At 36.6% G+C, this 21,398-nt stretch overlaps 1 protein-coding gene across 17 annotated transcripts in view; it reads right to left on the bottom strand.

Annotated features, from left to right (window-relative positions):
* The window catches only part of ERC2 (ELKS/RAB6-interacting/CAST family member 2), a 404,176-nt gene that overhangs the window by 293,680 nt on the left and 89,098 nt on the right, over positions 1-21,398 (bottom strand). For 16 of the 17 annotated variants that reach the window (XR_003962561.4, XR_003962563.4, XR_003962564.4 and 13 more), the window contains one exon: positions 18,905-19,072. The exons of the other annotated variant lie outside the window; for it this stretch is intronic. Coding sequence is in view for 1 of the 16 variants with exons in the window: in XM_030283350.4 (XP_030139210.1) it covers positions 18,905-19,072 (168 nt within the window). In the remaining 15 variants the exon portion in view is untranslated. The remainder of the gene's footprint in view (positions 1-18,904; positions 19,073-21,398) is intronic. 17 annotated transcript variants of the gene reach the window in all.

Below are 21,398 nucleotides of genomic sequence, written 5' to 3'. Positions count from 1 at the left end.
ATTAAGTATTTCAAAGACCTCTTTCCAAGTAAATGGCTTTTTAACATTGTGTAACTTCTTTTTCCTCAGCAGCTACTTATTTCTACTATTTAATACAATAAACTATGTCACTTGATCTAGAAATATACAACACACCGTAAAACCTTTAGAATTGGGTTATACTTTTGGAAAAAAAGAGTTCACGTACGTGGCAAAAATTGCCAAATTCAAAGTCAAACTTTATTAATTTTCATGTCATCACCCACCACTCATGACCAGCTTCAGCAGTGATGTCTATTCCTTGAAGTTCCTTACTGTTAACTGCTTAACTTAGATGCCGTATTACATATATTGTTTATGAAAGTGGTTTAGTGCTAAGGAGCTCCATGGGGAAGTAAAATGTGAAGCAGCACTACTGTGTTTCACTGTTAAGATTTACTTTACCATCAGAAATAGATATATTTAAAGCAAATGTTTGACTGTATTTTTTTAAACTAAACCTGAAGGTTCTTCTAAAGTCCTAAGTGTGTGACAGCTGGGGTACTGTGAAAAAATTGTAATCCCTTCCTGAGCCAGCCCTGTTCCAGCACACACTGCAGCCAATATGCACCACTGTGCCCAAGAGCCCTGCTCCACCCCTTCTGTACCATCATCCTCCCCCTTCTTCATCATCACTACAGGCTCCACAGCCCTGTAGACATTTTCTGGGCTATTATTTGCTCTTTTAGCATTTTATGCAGCCATCTTTTGAGGAAAATCTTCAGTTAATAAAAAACACAACTTTCTATTAAAGATCTTAGTGCCTGTGTTTATGCACCCACATATATCTTGGGGAAGTTCTAAGCTGTTACTATGAAAACCAATTTAAACCAGGAATAAAAGAGCTGTCACTCCGATTTTCCATACAGAACTACTGAATTATTAGTACAGACAGCATATTCTCACATGGGTCACAGCTGAAAGAAAAAATGCCACTAGTTCACAACAGTGATAAGCAAAATGAATTGGCTGCAATGATTCCTGCAAATGAAACCACAATGCAATGATAGATTCAAGCTTTTTTAGCATCATAAGAAGGTTATTTTATTTTCCTAATCATCCATTTCCCTAACCTTCCTCTTCTTCTCTATCTGGAATTCATCTTTCTTGAACCTGGATGACTGCATTCCAGACAAAATCTCATAAAAATATTCCCCGATTTTTGTAACAAATCTCTCCCCTGATACATTCTAGTATCAGATTTTCTACAGCCACATTTTATTGGTGACTAACAGCAATCCTCTAACTCAATATTATTACGTTTACCTAAACCTTTATACTGAAAAGTTCTGGTTTTTTTGTCCAGAGGGGCATAATCCTGTGTTTTGTACTACCCTAGCTGATGCATTTTTCTCATTTCAGAATTCAGGATCATCCCCAGGGACTCCAATCTCTGTGTCTCCAGGTCTGTGCTTCCAAATTCTGGCAAGCTGAGCAGTGTCAATATGAAATAAATGTCACTGCAGTATCAGGTCTTGAGATGTTTCACCAATAGTTTTACCCACCTGGTCTTTCCTCTCCCTGCTATCTCCACTGTCCCTCTGTTGGCCAATATTTCACCACTTCTACCACTCTTGGACTGATGCATGTCCCACTTTAAACACCTGAATATGGTACAGCATGGAAAGCCCTCCTAACATTCAGCTAAATTGGACATTATGTATATTTGCTGTTTAAAGATTAGTAGTCTTATCAAAAAAAGATACTGCTTTAGCCTAATTTAGCCAAATTCATAACCAAAATGGATGTACAATGGTTTTCTAAAACTGAAAATGTATTTATTTACACCAGAGAAATAACCTTTTATAGCAAATCCAAAGGGGAATAATCAGAATATGTTTTTACTTTAGACATAAATGCATTTTTACTATTTATTCAATCTTGCTATCCTGTCTTGGAATGGGAGTGGTAAAATTCAGTTCTAAATCCTATGTTACCAATGAAGTTGCAAACTTTGAATTTTGTTCCAAAAATATCACCAGAATTCCTGCTTTTTCAACTGATTATGTTCAAAAGACTTCTCTTGAAAGTTTCTGGACTTGAAAGTATCTTTTTGAAGTACTTCTAGAATTGAATCTTCTAGGATTTCAACCCTTTCAACAAAGGTTATCCTCCAGGATAAAGATACAAAAAATGGTGGAAATTATTTTCCTAACATGTTACAGAAAATATGGAAGAAAAATTCATTTAAAAAATTACTATTTAATCATTCATAACATTCTTTTTTGCGCATACAGTAGATACATTTTGAGTTTATTCTTTTCAGTCTATATATAAATAGTACATATATGTATATGTATATATATTCATGTATATTCATGTATAAACAAATATTACTGCTAAAAAAATTGGGGTATAAATAATTTAACACAGAAGGAGAGGCTACATGAAATCAGATTTACTAGTCATAGGAATGAAATCTGAGTATGAAAATTCATTTCTAAATCTCTGACAGTTGACATTAACATGGAGCCTTTTAAATCTGCCCTTTAAGAAAATTCTAAAAGTAAATAAATAAATAAAGTACTACTCCTCATCTGTTTTTTCTTTTCCTGGAAAGCATTCTGAAAGTAATCTTTTTCCCAGACATGGATAATTCTGCACATGGGTGAAATTCTGCTCCTTTTTTCAATCTCCTCAAAAGACTGAGAAAACAAAGATACATTTTAAGAAACAGGACAATGCCAGGACACAAAAGGAATCTTAATGCAAACTTTAGCATAGATCAGCTACATAAGATCCTGCACTGCACTATGTAAAGTTAATTTTATTTATCAACATATAAGAGTATCACAATACCATCTCCCAAGTGGAAGCAAAGCAAATAAACAAAACCAAAACCAATCCCCCAGAAAAACCTCACGTTTCAAACCAATAAGTTAAAAAAGAAATGAGAAAGAAGTCCTAATACTTCTCTCTGCAGCTGCCAAGCTGTCTGAAAGAATTTAGTTTCCAACTACCCCTTTAGTAAGGATCTTTTCCTTACTAAAGAAAGGGAAGAGCAGTTGGCTGGCAAATAACAACAACTATGTAAAATCTAATGAATTTATTAAATTTACATCTACTTAATGTTGCATTACAAAAAAAATTTTTTTTTTTTTTAATACATAGTGTATTAGCCTCTTTGATTTCTACCTCTACAAAAAACAGAGGAGTTTATGCTTATCATTCCTGAAAATTAAATTCAGGACAGCAAAGTCAGCCTTTATTGTTCCTGCATGTGTTATACTCCCAGTAATATCTCACCAGGCTGGCTGTAAACCTGTGCAGATGCTAAGTGCCTCTGTAACTGAAACTTTCTAAACTTTTGTATTATTTATGCAAGAAGAAATATAATCTTCTGCCCTCATTCATCTCTGTACTGGACTGCAAGACCTAACAGAGTACTAAAAAAATTCTATAGTGAATTATAATTATAGATGCAATTTCGAATGTCAAACAAGTATGAAATTGATAGCACAGGGATAAAATAAAGCAGTCTCCACACTTTCTTGTGATTTCTTTACAAATTTATAAATTTTATATACACATATGTATAAATATTTAATTTCTTCAGCCAGTGGAATTATACCATTAAGTATGCTCTTAACTGGACAGTTTTCCATTCTCTACATCTTAATTCCAAGTACCTGTCTAAAGATCAAACTTGGCATCATTATCCTAGGAACATGTAAGACTAAATGAGTCCAGGAATAATAAAATGCTTTGACCTTAACAGGCCTCTTGTACCAAAAACATTTAAAAGTGTGCAAAAGATAAGACTTCAGGTAATCCCACTCTTTAACATAATCTATTATTTCACATATGAGTAAGGGCTCTTTTTCAGCACAACTGCTGGTTACAATTAACAATAGTAAATTATGCAAGTTTTATAGATTCATATTTCTCCTGTGAGTTAAACATTAAGCATCCAAGGAGCATGAAGATGCACTTAATTAGCATAGAGATCACATGTTATAAAAATTATTAGGCCGCTATAAAAATTATTAAGCCACTATAAAAGAGGAAACTTTGAAACAAAGGCAGGATCATGAGTTTGCAAGTAGAGTTCTACAAAAAGGAAAATGTATATCATGTATCATACCTCACTGTACAGAACACAGCCTTTAAATAACAGCAGGAGCCTTACCCTGGTCAAGTTTTCAACCCTCAGTGCTGGTCTACAAGTTTCCTGCCTTATTTAGAAAGAAATTTATTCAGGATTTCTCTCAAGCATGACACTGGTTGAGAGAGCAAGTCAGATAATTGTACATCACACAAAATTTCCAGTCTTTCTCTTTTAACTTTTAATGGCAGGTGCCTTATTACGACACTACAACAAGTGCCTTTTAAGTGTTTAAATTACTAACACAATTAAAGGAAAAGAAAAAAAAAAATCACAAATACGCAATTCATAAAGCAGCATATTTTCCTTAATTAATTTCCTCAATATTTACAATGTATTTACTAATTCTCTGTAACTGGATATATTCTGGATCCATTCTCAGAGAATCTGTGTAGAATAAACACTTGAAACATCTTAAAGACTAACTAAAACCATCTTTCTACTACACTGCAAGGCAAATGATTTTTGGATGTTTTGCATTTTTATGCTAAGTAGTGCAGCTGCAATTGATAAAAACCAATCAAGCTAATTTAAGTCAATCATGTCCAGGAGGTTCTCATCACTTGGGTAGAAATGCTCTCACACTCACTCTAAGACTTTACCCTAGAAAGTACCTCCCCCACACTCAAAGTTTGATACCTTAGAGTCCCCTCTGCATCTTATGCAACAAAGAAAAGAAAATACAATTCTTATAGAATAAGCATATCTATAATTTTACACTGCAAATTGAACTTCTGTGTTTCATTTGAATAGAAACTTAGATTGTTAGTACAACTTAAACACAAATATGACTCATCCCATTGCAGCACCACTGTACCTTTAGTGCACACCGGGTCAAAGGCAAAGTAAACTTCTAGCACTGCAAATGCACAACTGTTACCCTCTAATACATAATCTGGATCACATTACTGAGATCATATGTTTTGAATTTATTTTTTTGATTTATCAATATGGCACATCACAGCTGCCATCCTGAGTTCTCTCTCAGCTGCTGCATTTGACATTTTAAATGATGATAGTTTATATTTTTAAATTTTGCACTATTGCCACTACATTTTAAACCTATGAAACTACAACAATCATGCAACAACTCTTTCCTAGATGGGCAAAATCCAACTTTACAGATCTGAAATCTGGGTTTGATTTTTACCCATTTGGCCAACCCCTATGTGCATGTGATTGCAGACACTTTTCAGCCAGCTCAAAAATAATGAAATAAAGAGGGGCCCTGAACTCCAAACTATGCCATGTCCTTATTCCTGTTCCCTTTGAGATGATTATGGGGTTCATGGCAGCAACTGGAGATGGAAGCAGAGAATCACATCAGCCTGCCCTGGATCTCTTTCTGCTCCAGGAAGAGGTGACACCAGGTGACAGCAGATGCTATCAGATTGACATAAACTGCTGCCACAGCTTCTTTGCGTGCTCTTTTTGAGAAGCTGCTCACCAAAACCATTTGTTCACTGTCCCAACAGAAGCCAACAAGGAAAATACAACAACATCAAGAAAATCCATATACCAGTAATCCTGCAACTGACCAAGATGGGGCTTGAAAAACACACCCTCATCTTCAAATCATAAAAACTGCATCTATCTTTGTGGAGAAACATAAGATAATTTCCCAATTATATCTGGCCTACAGTTGTCATAGGGATTTTGTTTGATAGGAAAGGTTCTTTTTTTATTAACAGACTACTATTTTGTGGGTTTTTTTATTTCACTGAATTGTTAAATACCACATTAAATATTAAGATAAGCTTTTCATCAAACTGTTTATCTTAGAGCAGTAAGTGGATAATAGTTCTTGGACTTATGTATGACTAATAAGAACTATTGGAATTAATAACACATTGCCACTCCAAAGTCATGTTCTAGAAATGCTTCTTTTGGTTATTCATCAGAACACAAAATGCTTCTCAGCAATAGCTAAGCCAGCAGGAAACAAAGCCAGCTGACTGGAACAGGCAGCACACGCCTTGGGGAGCCAGTCTCTGGAACACACTCAGAGCTCAGCTTAGACTTGGTGTATCTCCAGCTGCAGGTCCCACCTGGATGGCTGGGAACTGACACACAGAATGTACCTGCAGAGACTGAGCACCAGGTCTGTGCACCATGACAAAAATGCCACAGCAAGATCTCAGGGCTGTCTTCAATTATTACTGAGTGGAAAGGCATGAGAAGGCAGGGCCAGACTCTTTTCAAGGGAGCATTAGGCAGGGATTAGACGAGTGGAACATGAAATTCTGCCTTGACATAGGGAAAACATCTTTTTTGGGGTTTTTTTGTTTTGTTTTGTTTTTTTGTTTTTTTTTTTTTTCTTTTTACCACAAGCTTGGTCAACTATTGAAGCAGGTATGTCTAAATAGGTTATGGAAAACTCATCCCTGAGGTATCCAAAACTTGACTGGATGCCATCCTGAGCAACCTGCAGTAACTAAAACCTACTTAGATCAGAAGCTTGGGCTAGACACTTCTAACCAGGCCTGACATCACCCTGTGAAGCACCCAGAGGCCAGTCATCTCTGAGGATTTCCCCTTAGACACACAGCAACTAGGTGGATTGAGTATGAACTGCACACAGAAGAGAGAGTTAGAAGGTCCCAGAATTCCAGCTATCCTGTGATTATGTTCGTAAGGTAAGTGGTAAGAATTTGTTGTGTACCTGAGCTTTTACCATCCTTTACACAATGAAGTTGAACAAAGATATTCTCTCAAGGCTTCTACTTGCCTAAAAACCATTAGAACAACTACAGAAAGGATTATTGAAAAAGAGAGTTTGCCAGTAACTGCAAAAGATGAATACTATAATAAAAAATGCTTAAGAATTATCTAATGAACATAAAAAGAGGGAAACAGATTTCAAATCAAACTATCAGCAACCTATCAAAAATACAGCTTTTCTTGGGGAGAATTTACCCAGAAATTCATAAATCCATGCCAGTTACTACAAATCACCTTCTTGTCCGTCATGTATCTGGAAATGGCTTCCATGATTATTCTTTCTTCATTATGACCTTTCCAGGGATCAGTGTAATCCCTGTAGTTCCCTGGATCCTCCTTCTTGCCTTTTGTAAGACATTGGCTTTCTCCCAGTTCTCAGAAACCTCTCCCAATCCCCACCACTTTCCAAGGGTAGCTGACACAATGCCATCAGCCCTTGCAGGTGCATTTCCAGCAAGGCCAAGGGACTTGTATGTGCCTGGTTTCTTTAAATATCCCCTGAGCTGATCCTCCTCCATCAAGGATAAATTTACCTGGCACTGGATTTCTGTAGTGGTTTCAGAGACCTGGGATTGATTGCTGAAGGTTGGTCTTTCCAGTAGTAGCCAAGGTGAACAAAGCACTCAGTAACTGGACTGTCTCCATCTCCTTTAGGATCAGATCTCCCCTCCCATTCATCAATGACCCCATATTTTCCTTAGTCTTCTGTTATTGCTGTGCCTGTAGAAACCTTTCTTGTCCTTTCTATCTCTTGTTACATTCATGTCCAGATGGGCTTTGTCTTTCTTAACCCTAAACCTGATTCTCAGGGAGGGTCTCCCTGTTTCTCCCAGACACTTGTGCCTGCTCCCACCCCCCACTGTCACTCATTTTCATTTAGCTTCATAATTAGAGAAGTACAAAAGCTGATTTTGATTATACAAAATTGATCATTTATAACCATGAATGGTAGCAAAACATTCTCTATTTTGAACAATTCCTGAAAGCGTTCTTTGTCCAGGAAAAACATACATCATTTAAGCTTATCCTCTCACTAGGTATGTGACAGCAGGTTTCAAACTTGTGAAGATGACACAGAGTAGAGTGAAGCCTGCTTCCAGACTGCTGGAACACAGAATCACCCTGGAAGAGAAAAAGCTAACAGAGGCCACTGGCACCTCAGCGCAGAGAGGCCTGGACTTGTGTTTGGCTCAGAAGCCAACTCAGCTGGGCACAGCCATGAGCCATCAATGCGCACGAGTCTGGGTCAAGCCTGGCGAGGATTTCCTGCCTGATTTAAAATGAGTTCATTTGGTCCAATGGCAGTTTTCCTAGGAATGGAGGGCAGGTTGACCACACATGTGCCTGTCTTTATTTGTGGCCTGACACTTGGCTGGATAAACTTCATTATGTTTTTGGTTATGCTTAAGAAAAGTACTGTCAATTGTTTCCAGTCTGTTGCAAACATAAAGCTCCAAGCTGTATTAAATATGTACTATTGTATTTGCCACAATGTTATGAAATCATGCATAAAATCCTAAAATGGGATAAAATAAAGGGAACGTGTCTTCCCCTCCTCCCCTTTCCCCCAACTTCTGGCAACATTTCAAAATAAACAAGGAACCAAACCAATGCTGCTATTGAAAGGTCAACCAGCACCTGAGTCAAGGGAAGATAAAACTGGCCTAAAACAAAAACAAACATATTATTTAGTAAGAGGAAACCAATTTTCTCTTATATCACATATGTAAAAAGATTAAACAGCTCCACAACTAAATATCTTAGTAATTACCTGTGCCTAATAAGCAAGAAAATGGAATTCTTTTGGCTGAAAGAGTGATATTAAATTTAAACTTGACTAAAAACACCAAATCAATAGTAAATAGTAAAGATTAATTTATTGTAACTCAAATAATGTGGAACTGACTAGGTATTAAGGAGAATTAAGATTTCCATCTTCTATTCTCACACATTCTCATCTCAGGAACCTTACCACGCCTGACATAAAGCAGAGAAATTTAGCTATAGATATTCAAAGACAGAAAAGAATGTGGAACCATGATGCAAAAATACATGTTCTGTTTGAAATTCCATGCAGCAGGGAGCCCATTAACAACTGTGCACTATGTTATGTTTTAGAGTTCCAAAACATGTAAAGGATAAGTGAAGTGCAATCTGGAGCTCAAATATACCTGAGCACACTTTCCTCTATGGTTTCCTGCCGTGCCCAGTAAGGACTCTGCATATTTTTACATAATTTTGCTATTTATCTAAATTTAAAGGTGAAAGATGAGCCTCCACTATGAATCTTTCCAGCAGTAATCCATCTTCCATGCAAGCCCCTGACCAAAGAATTACTTCTCTTACACTGGATATGGCACACAGGCATCATGAACACTTCTTGTAGAAAGCAAAGCAAAAAAATCTTAGCAATTCCTATTGCTACTGGTAGTAATTGCTACTGACAATTCTCTTATTTTATTATTTCTCCTAAGTGTTAAGGTAAAATTTGTGTCCTCCATGCAGAGTATTTCAATCACAATGTTCCTCCAAATTTTCTACTGAAAAACACTAAATATTTTAGAATAGAAAGTCAGTTTCTCTGATCTTGCTACAAAAATGCTTTAATTTCAACCACAAACAGTTCCTATATTTGGAAAACAGAAAAATATTATTTATGCAAAAGATTAGGAATCTATAGAAATAGGCAGATATAATAGATACAGATTTTAATTTCAATTAGGGATTATAGGAAAACTCTACAGTATTTATAAATACTATAATCTTTTCCAGAATCCAAATTAGTGTTGCTTCAACAATGTTCAGAACAACAAGTAAGTGATATGGCATAAAAGTAATTAACTAATGGAAAGTATTTTAAGTATTTTCTTGGAACTTCAACAGTTTAAACAGTTGAAAGGGGAAAACAAGCACGCAGTGAATGTGAGCCTGAACTGTTTTTATTTACACACCCCTCAGTCTTTCCCATTCTGTACTGATCTTACAGCACAGGACAGCTGGAAGAAAGCAGTCTTTATAGATAAGAAACAGCTGCTATGCTTGTTTGACCTGAGGAAGAATTTGAAAAACAAAAGTAAAAGGACACAAGAATGAAATGAGTCCTCATAAAAGCAGTACTTGCAGAATTGTTCCAGCCTATTTCCAGCCAGCCCTGCTAACAGCACCTGACATGCACCTTGCTTGCATCAAACTTACTTCCACTGAAAGACAGAAGAAAAAGGGTATTGAGCAAAGGTAATAGTGGTCCACAAGCCCTTTATGAATGTCTACAAAATCAACCTTTTTTAAAAGAAAATAATTACTCAGTGGTGGGGAGGAGGGACCAACACCTCACATTTAAAAATGTCAGAATTAAGATTTGCCTCTACAAATACAGTCTGACCTCTTATGTTAAAACAGGCAGCCAGATGAACACTACAGTAACACAAATCAAAGCATCCTTATCTATTTTATTCCCTCTTCTGATCTACTTCTCAAGCCAACTTGACACAAGTACCAACATTTTCAAAACTCTAAATACTTGATCTGTAAACCCCAGATTTTATCTTGTTAGGTCTTAGTTTTACAATACTTAGACACATTTCTAACACAAATTGTAGCAAAACACCACTGATTCAAAGTTTAAGATGCTCTGTGTATGAGCACAGATGTTCCTGTCCCAGTGCCCTTACATAACAGCATCTTCTACAAACCCCCTCCACAATTTCATGCTCTTTTTTCACTCATTTCCCACTGATTTTGTAGAATACCTCTTTTTCTTCTTTTATTCTTAATTCTTGACAAAAATGCCCTCTTTGTTTCCTTCTTTTGTAACGTACTCTTCAAATGTATCAGAAATATTTGTTTGAATTTTTAAACCAATTTTTTCCACTTTTGTAAACTTTCATTTTTTTGTAGCTTACACAGTTTCTTCTGTAAAACTAGAAACATTCCCACTTATTAGGAACAAGAAATTCAAAAACAGAGACAGATCTGTGGCAAAGAGTTTACAGGGCAAATTCATCAGGATGCATTTGCAGCCTTTAACCAACTACAGCTGCTAGGATGAGCACAGGTAGGAAAAGCATGATCATAAAGAGCAAGAAAACCCCCATATATCATGTCTGTAATGACATCACCAAACTTTGGTACTGTCATCACTTTTTACATCACACAATTCCTTCTCAAAAATACAGAAATTAATATTGAAAATCACAGGAGTAACTTAATCTCTGTGTGACAGAGAGCACATTCAAGGGAGAAGCACAGAGGAAGCAACTCAAAGCTTTTCTTCCTTATATCTCACAGAAAAGATAATAAATAAAGGCAATTAAACAAATTCTAGTTATTTAATGTCACTTAATGCTACTATTTCTTTTAAAGACATTACTGTGTTATGAATTTTACTGCATATAAATAATTTAATGTCAGCAAGGAGAAAGCATGTGTTCCTGTACAAAAGGCAAAAATGAAGTATTTTTTTGAAGAGCCAAGTTATAATGCCATATTTTTAAAAATCACAAAAAAGAATCAAACAAATAGAGAACTGTGGCACAGTTATCTAACTGAAAAGTTTACTAACACCATTAACTACTTCCATGATTTAAGATATAAAAAGAACACTTTCTAAAGGAGGCAGATAATTTCATATATTGGTTGCAAGCACCTTTTCTTAGTCAAGTCCAATCTATGTTAATTAGCATCCTGCATTTGAGAGCACTTTGTGTTTTAATTGAATTCAATTCAGAGCCATCTCAATAACTACACACCTTTAACAAGTTTTGCTCCAAGGACATTAACATCCTTTTTAACTAGGTGGTATCACATACAGGAGTTGTTTAGCCCAGCTCCTCTTTAAGCGTCAGGCCACTGCTTTCATGGCTCTGTGTGCACAACTGCAATTCCTCCTTGCAACAACTTGAAACCGAGATGATTGTTCCCACATCTGTGCCCGCCTCAAGGACTGGCACTTACTCAAGGACTTTCATTTACTAAAGCCTTAACTGCCATGACTTACCATGGTAGAGCTAAGAAGTACCAAACCTACTCTCCTTTGCTTGTCTAAATGAACTAGTGCATTTCTGTCTGGGTTTCTATTTCATCCGACTCATGAAATCAAAAAGCAGCTTAGACCTTAACAGAAAACCAAAATGGAAGTCACAAAACTGGAATTCCATTAAGTTTATCACATCAGCTAGTTGAAAACATACCAAGTAATGACTGAAATAAACTATTCAGGAGAAAATGCAGCTGCTGTTTCTTTTGCAGGGAATAATTTGTAAATACTTTTTATCTCCAACAATGACAAATCTTTCAAAAATTTTCACAGATTGCATTAGTTGATTTTAAGTGTGGAAAGTACTAGAGAAATGTAAAATATTATGTAATTATATCGTATTATCACTTGGGACATGAAGTGTTTAAGTTCTGTTTGCCTGAATTGATCTTATTTGAACACTTCTCTAAATATTACAGGTTACCTCTGAAACCACTAATCTCTCAGAAGCTAGATGCTTATACTTTCATTGTCCACTGTGATATCAAGAACTAGAAAATTCTTTCCTTCTAAAAGTTAAACAAGGGGGAAAGGAAGAAAACAAACAACCCAGATCACACAGGCCAAAAGGAAAATATTATTCAGATTCTTAGCAAGAAAATAATCAAAAAGCCATATGAGGTCTACTGTCAGTATAAGCAACTCTAAAGATTTCTGGATGACCACAGCTGCAGAAGCTTTTTCATTCCAAATGGACCATACTCCTATTTTAAACTCTGTTTCTGTTGCAAGCATTTTTTTTTTCCCTCAGCAGAGACAGAGGAAGGCTGAGAATCTATCTTTGCACCTTCTACACTTTGAGTGTTTGCGTTAAGAATAATTGTGAGTCAAGGACTGTTACCTGTATTAGGAAGAGGACATCCTGAAAAAGGAAATCACAAATTTAAGGAGTCTAAGTGGCTCTAGCCTTTTCTCCCCAGTTGTCTCTTAAGCAGAAAACCCAAAAATTTGCAAAACTATTTCAATAACTTATCTATGCACTTCATCACTATAGCAATATATATAAATCATTAACTGTTTCAGTCTGGTTATTGTTACCTCTACTGGTTATTCTGCTAATTACAACATTTTTGTGTTCCCCTTGCGTTTCCATCTATCTGGTGAAATTTCAATGCTGTTCTGAAGTGTATTTTTCTCTGTATTTCTTGTATATGGTGCCACTAAACCAGGATCACATCTAGGTCCCTTTAAATGAATCAAAATTTAAGCAGTAGTTAGGGTATACAAAGAATCATTTCTGAAGAAATCCTGCTGAAGTTCCTCTTCAAACATCTCCAGTTAGAGCAAAGCATTTAAATTAGCAGCTAAGAGTACTAACATTTTTCTAATCATTTCCATGCACAAGTAACTTATCAGAGAAAATTTTGCTTGGTTATAAAAGCCCGTTAAAGCTGTCTGAATACTGGTTTCAATGGCAACAAGGTAATTTTCTATAAAACTAAGAACTGTGTGGTGGGCAGGAGGGAACTACACTTCAATTTTCTCTTCAATTCAATAAAACAGATGAAAATAAGAAATGTTTTTACAGCAAGATAAATCTAATATGCATCAAACTATTTGTCTCAAATAACTTGCATGAAGTCTTTACGCACCGAATATACATCCCATTCTTTCTACTTTCCCATTTTCTTTTTAACTTTTTCTTGCATCTGGGCACTACTTTCTACAGGTCCTGCAAATGGAACTCTTTACTCTTTGTCACCTTGCTCACAGGAAATTCTGGTTTGGTTTCTTTGAAATGAAAATAATGGTGTCCCCATAAAAAAGAATATTCAAAGCAATAATGAAGAATGGATTCAGTCAAGGGAATGGGGTTGTGTGTTGAGAGAGCTTCATTTGTAGTACCATGAAGTCACTGGAATGGATCTCAGGAGGTCACAAGTGCAACCTCCTGCTCAAAGCCCAGAGATCCCTGAAATCAGACCAGGCCATTCGATGTGCCTCTGAACAGTCTTGAAATCAGAATCCAGTAAGCAGATAGACACCAAACTAAAAAACAACAAATGAAAAGCCTCCCAGATTGCTTCACAGTCTACTTCTGTTTAGACACAGCACTTTGCTAACCTATGTGTTCTTTCAGCTTAACTCTGAATTTACTGCTCTGCCACTACACTCCTCTCTCCTGCTCTGAGCAGTCACAGGGTGTATAAAATGTGAATGCTGCACAGAAACTGAAATGTCTGGCACATTCCACCTGAGCCAAAGCTGCACTTGAAATGTGGAACCCTTTGTCAAGACAGCAGTGGACAGCTGCAGAGCAACAGAGAGCAAATGGCAGCCTGGTGTCCAGAACAGTGCTCTGTGCCACGGGTGATCCTCCCTTCGCACGCACAGCACATCCACCAGAACAATGCCCTGGCAAGCACAGCAAAGAGACCACACTGAAAGATCTGGCCCAGCCTGATTTGAAACAAGAAAAATCACAAAACAATAGAAAAACACAATTTCAAAGTAAAACTCTAACTGAGAAAAACAAAAATGTGAGAGTGAAATAACCGTAGTTATACCATTATTGTTGTAAAATTAAAAGCAGATTTACATTTCAAGAAATATCAAATATCAACATTGTAATAGAAAGAAAAATAAAGCTTTTTTAGTCTTGTTCCAAGCATTTTGTGCTGTCTGCTTTTATTTGCTCTTTATGCAAACTAAGAACTGCCAAGAAGTCAATCATTTCACAACCCTTCTTTATAAACAGATTTGTTTAAACAAAAAAGCAGATTGCAATAAATAACTACTATAATCACCCTTCCTCTTCATTTTTCTTGGATTTTCTATATTAATATGTGTATGCTGAACACATCAGTTATTCAGTTACAGTATGGGCTTTACCTATTTTTCTAATCCATTTCCTCCATTGACAGGACTATACTCACAATTCACAAAACTTCTTTGTAGACATTTACTTATTTCACAGTTCATTAACCTTCAAAAAGCACACCTGCCAGTTTGCAGGTGTGTTATCTAAAGCAATGATACACTAAGTGCTAAAGTATGTTTGTGTCAGAAATGCTTATGAAACGAATGTTTTTCTCCACTGAGCTACCCAGCTGAGCTGAATTTATTTCCATCAATTTGTAATAAGTTTTTTTCCTGATGTTAAGTGCAGTAGTTAAGCGCCAGTCACTGCAAATATGCACAAAAAAGAATCAAATTGTACTGTCTATCACTTTTTAAAGTATACAAATGGCCATGTTTCATCTTTTTAAAATATTTGAAAAGGATCATTCACTCTTTAACTTCTTTCCTTCTGCAGTAACTCTTCATTTTAAAATTAACATATTTTAACAGCTTTTTCACACAGCAGGGAAAACCTCATCAAGTGTCATATTCTTCCTTTTAACAATTTTCTGTGGAGCATGGTGACATTTTCAGTTTTCTGTAGCTGGACTAGCCTTACATTGGCTCATTTTCAGCTGACCTCAGGGTTTTCACATCATCAATAAAGAGATAATCAAAACAAAGGGTATATACATCAGAGTAGGAAAATTTTGCATAGTTTGGCACTATTATCATATATGACCTTAAAAATGGAACAAAATGAAATGCACGTAGCAGAGGTGGTGAACCTTCTAAGGACTGCTTCCAAACATTTTTCCTACTGGCAGCAAACCATTTTCAGACCTCCCAACTCTGGCCACCGTGATAGTTACTGCTGTACAGGGTTTATTTCTTTTTGTTTCAGCTGTCAAAAAAACCTTCAAGTGATAGCTATTAAAGTCAACTAAACATATTGAAATCAAAACAAAACCGTGACATCAGTGGGACAACAGAAACACCACTCAAAGAGAACGTTGTGTTTAGATTCTAGGCTTGTTTACCAATGGTTTTAACTTCTTTCACATTATGTCACAAAGTGCTATTGCACCTGAAACCTGATCAAAAGCTCATCAAAAAAATTCAAGTGCCCTCTTATTTCTGTTGATCTGGTATAACACATGTAAACCAACTACATCTGCTAGTCATGCCTCAATAGTAGTCAGTATTGTTTAGGATGAAGATCATCATAACTGTGCTTACTTCATTTCTTACTGTTGAAAACAATTGTGCAAAATAGAGCTCAAACTTAAACTACACTTTTAAAGCACTAATATTTTCTGAGCTAATTTTGCTAAGCCATCGTTAAAATTCCAAACATGAAATTATACCCCCAAAAAATCCATTTACCTCATAACAAACACTAATAGAATTTGCCAACAAAGAGAGTGAAACCAGTGAACTTCCAGGGATACATGACCTACAATAAAACTGTTACAACATGTTACTTGCAAGCCTCAGGCCCTACCAGAGCTGGATTTTAAGAACAATGCGTGTAGGTGGAGGGCTGGCTATGTCAAGTGGAATCGGGACACTCCAGCAGAACCAGCAGATGGTGAGCACCAGCAGCGTGGCCCTGCAGGGACACACTAACAGCAACCTAGGCTCTGTAGGGGTTTAGAGAGATGATCCTTCTCCTCTATGCTCAGGCCACACCTGAGATATCATGTCCAGCTCTGGGCATATTGAAGACAACACAGTGATAGGCCATAAAGAAACTAAAGGATTAATTAAAGGCTTTATTAAAACATTGGAACATCTCTCATATGACAAAAGCCTGAGAGGGCTGAGCTGTTTAGCCTAGAAAAGTGAATGGGGCATCTTACCACTGTGTATAAATATCTGAAGGAAGGCTGTAAAGATGGAGCCAGACTGTTCAGTGGTGCCCAGTGAGAGGACAAGATGCAAAGGGCACAAACTGAAACCCAGGGGGCTCCCTCTGAACATTGGGAAACTCACACTGACCCATGTGGCCCAAAGAGATCGTAGAGTCTCATGCCTTGAGACATTCAAGATACATCTGGATATGGTCCTGGACAGCTGGCTCTAGGTGGCCCTGCTTGAGCTCCAGAGCTCCCCTCCAACCTCAGCCATGACATGATTCTGTAAATGATCCCACTGCATCATATGCAGCTGCTTCAGCAAACCTGAAGATAACCTGCAGAGCACCATTAAGCTAAATAATAATAAAAGGTTTCTTATGAAATAACTGAGAGCCTGTGGAGGGTTTCTTTTATTACAGGATTTACTATGCTAATTTAATTACAACAAGGTGATTACAAAGTAATCCTATTTAGGCAGGAAGCTGACATTGCAACTCTGAACACCTTACTCAGCACAGGATTAGAACTGCCTTTTGGTGGTTATTTTCACCTCCAGAAAGAAGCACTTCAAGGCAAGTTATGAACGTGTTTTAGCACACAAGAGTGTACAAAAACAGTTCTACAAATAGACACGGAGGAAGGTGTGTAGTTTAATGCAGGCCAAAATGTTATTAGCTTTCCTCATCTGGGAATGACCAACAACAATAGCTTGTACACTGCAAAATTTCTTCCCTTATGACTTCCACTTGTTGGAGGGCTGCCATTTGCCCTGCATCTCCCTGCAGCTGCTTTCCCATCTGCTGCTGGAAGCCACTGCCCTCCCTTTAGATAAGACCTGAGGCCTGGAGATGGATGATACAGTTTCTCTTAGCAACCAAAATCTTTACCCAATTCCCAGAGACCCGGACCTGCAGTGGATTGCTGCCACAGCACAGTCTAGGCCTGATCATGTAAAAGGTTCAAGCTCAACAGCCTTGTGCAGAAACTGAGCAGAGGCATTAGATACCTGTGAGAAACCAATTGTTTCTTCACCAGGATTGCAGAATCCCAGCAGCCCCTCATTAAGAACACCCTAACTGAGTTCTTTGTACCACTGCCCATCAGCCAGCCAGGTTGTAACACATTGAATACAAACCAGTGTGGTAAGGGATTAGGAAGTCTAATCAGTAGAGAATCAATGGAATTAATCACCATTCTCAGCAGTATGACAGGTCATATATGCCTTGCAAAACAGATTTGCACAGCCCAGGATTTAAAATACTCAATCTTTCCTACTCAAATGCTAGGTTGAGATCATTGAAATTGCTGGAGTCTTTATCCTTGTTCTATTATGATTACTTTGTATTATATACATATGATGGTTGGCCCATAAAAGACAAGCTGGAAATGCCAAATTTCATCTGTATCTTCTTAGCATGCAGAGCACAAGACATACAGCAAAAAAGGGATAATCAGAATCTCAGAAATATTTATTTCCTGTTTCCACAAGAAGGATGAGTTTAAGCTATTTTTTCCTAGAGTTGTGCTAGCCAGACATTCTATAAGATTCCTGTATACCTTAAATAATACACTTCTCTGAATAGAAACGATTTGCTCTGTATGGCTAAATTCCACAGGTATTTGTTTCTTGAAAGATGCAAACACATTAAAAATAAAATCATGAAGTTTTAATAGCAATCAATCTAATCAGTACTGTGTGCTCCAAACCTATGAAGTTTTTTAAAACACCAGGAAAATAGTTAATGGACATTTTAAACACTGAATTTATATATTCCCTTAAATGTGACAACCATCTCAAATGGGTATTCCATTTTTATCCATATTTTTGTGGTCTGAGGTTTTTTTTAGATACATAAATAATTAATAACTGGTCTGGTTTAAAGAATGAAATTACTCATATTTTAAAGATAAATGTTGACTGCACTTGAAAAAAATAACCCGAGATTAATAATATGCATCTTTCAACAGATCCCTTAAAAACACATCAAGAGCTTCATCCTTCAGAACAGAAATATACAGAAGTAAGGGAGCATCCACCAGAGCAATCAAAAGAGAAACTCAGTCACCAGATAAGGAATCAGGTCATGATATCACAACCATCAAGTCATTAAGGTTCACCTCCCCCCACCAAAGCCAATGAGAATTAGACACAAACATTTTCTTAAAAGGCAATCATAAGCACTTCTAAAAAGTTCTAGAATGAGAGCTGGTGTACTATCAAAATTATATATACACCAAACACATTGGCATTTAAATTGTTTTAAAGTATTCATTATTCTTTAACAACTTTCCTGCCACAAAGACTTGAATCAAACATATCAAAACCTTGATACTGGCCATGAACTCAATATTTCTATTGCATTTCATGATTAGGAAATACAATACCTCTGTCTGAAGTATGGCAGCTCTCTGTTCTTTGGCAGTAAGGGACTCTTTAAGCACTTCAATGTGTTGCTTGCAATCTGAATTCTGATTGCTAAGGGTTTCAAGCTTAGTTTGTAAGGCAAGAAGTTCTGATTCTTTCTTTGAGAGTTCTTGTTTCAGTTGATCAATCTGTAGTGGGGGGAAAAACATTAGGTCATTAATTTTGTCTTCAATTCATAGCTCCACTGGAAATCTGAAAGGTGTGAATGACCGTGATATGACAAATCAGACACCTGTGAATTCTGGAAGAGAATTGAGGTTCAGACTTTTTACACTCACACCTTCAATTGTGTTTCTTGCAGCTTAATGCACTCTGTCTTAAGAATGAATGGCCTGTTGTTGCAGAAGTTAAAAGGAAAATCTTAAAGACGATTTGGCCTATAAATTCACCATGGACCTCACTTAAGTTCAAAGGCATGTATCCCATGTGAGGCAAGTCTGGCAGGACAGCAAAAATGCACAGGAAAAAAAGTGTTCATAAAAGCATACATTCAATCCTTCCAACAGCATGATTCCCATGACTTATCATTGGCCAGAATGAATCAGGAATTTTTTAGAAGTCTGATAAAGAAAAACCAGCATCTTGGGAGAGAAAAACAGAAAAGTGTACTTTTAACCTTGCTCCTCTTCTTGTAAATTTGTTGCTACCCACCATCCCCACCTCCTGTTTTTCTCCCTGGCAGTTCACATGGAATTCTCAGGTAGTAGCAAAGCTAAGCCAAGAAGACTAACTTAAGAGAAGTCTGGGGAAAACATTATACAAAATTCCACACAATGAAAGGGCTCCGAGATTATAAAAGCTTATCCCAGAGGAAACAGCAGAAACACAATACTAAGACAGGGCTTCTGAATTTAAGCGAATTTAAGGTTCATCAGTAAATGTCATGGAATTGTGATTACTCTCCTCTTTCCATAAATGGGAAGAATAGCCACAGAACACAAAATTCTGGTGGATTTATAATATATGAATCAGAGCAAAGCACTGGACTATATACAGAATGATGTGTATAGGTGAAAGGATGGTGAATTAGGTGGCATATAACTACTCCTAAATTCTTGTGGTATAACACTGGTCACCAGCTGAATCCAGATACATTACCTCATGAGGATTATTTGAAATAAAATGCCTCACTGCATCTGCATAACTCAGAGAAATCACTTTCTTTATATGAATAGCTCTTTTCCATATCCCAACAGACATTTACAATACAAGAAATCTAGAAGAGGTAGATGGACGATGATTCAATAATCCCCAGGGGAAAAAAAAAGATTATCCATGGGTTGATACTACCCAACCACATTCCAAAGATTCACATACTAAAACATTTCACAAATTCCGTGTTGCATGGAAATATTCACTGCCGATCAAAATGCTTCTATTTTGTTTTACATTGCAAATGCATATTTAAAAATTAAATTTAAAAACAATGATTCTTCCAACTACAGTCTGTATGCATGTCTTAATATATTTATTCCTTATTCCTTTTTATAAATCTCAATATGTTTGCATCGTTGCTTAAGTTGCTCAGATAGTCACCCATGAGCTACTGTATGGAATCAAGAATCTACCCTGGCACTAAAAAAAATCACCTTTAAAGTCAGAAAATATCAAAATAAGAAAAGAAGCATACAAAAACCAGACATGAGGAAAGAATTCAATTAAAAGCTGCTAGAGAAAGCTTTCTCTGGAAAGCAAACCACCTTCCTCCATCCCTTGCCAGAGCATGTAAGCAAGTATGGCAACCAAGAGAAAATGGATAGAAAATGAACAATGGGAAAATCTGTCTGCAAGACACAAAGACAAAACGTGGATCTGCAGCCAATCTGAATTACATCACAGGCTTTATATGAGATGCATGTGAACATCACAGATGCTTAATCTCTTCTAGAAACTCTTCCCCCTTCTCTCCATGACACAACCCACACCCTGAGAAATAATAAAAAAAAATTTAAAAGGCTTTGCTTTCATTGCAGGTGTGTTCTTTGTGTTTTAGAAACAGAATCTGTTTAGTGTAAAGTTCTGGCTACAAGATCTACAAATTGTCAGGAGTTTAAAAATGTGTTACAGCTCTCAAATAAAAAAAAAAAAATTCAGAGTTAAAACACAAACCAAACACAAAGATTGTTGAATAAATACGCTGATGTCTTCTTAAAATAAAGTATCATGGTGAAAAAGTACTAAGATTTTCAAATTGCCACAAGAATAAAGAGGTATAATAAAAAATTTACAAAACTCGTATTAAGACATTTTAGGCATGGGTACATTCACTTTTTTGAAGTTCTGCAGTATCTCAGTGTGTAAAAAAACTAATTAAACAGGACATGAAATAGATTGGTGCCTTGAGCAGGTATGCAAACATTTTTTGCTGTATCTAAAGTGATGTGGAAGACCAACTGTCATGATTCAATGAAACCTCATGATCTCATATAATACAACAAAAACAATCTTATACTT

This window comes from Taeniopygia guttata, chromosome 12 (assembly GCF_048771995.1).
Source record: "Taeniopygia guttata chromosome 12, bTaeGut7.mat, whole genome shotgun sequence".
Lineage (NCBI taxonomy): Eukaryota > Metazoa > Chordata > Aves > Passeriformes > Estrildidae > Taeniopygia > Taeniopygia guttata.
The sequence above is the reverse complement of the archived record's forward strand: the minus strand, read 5'-3'. Positions and strand labels throughout refer to the sequence as shown.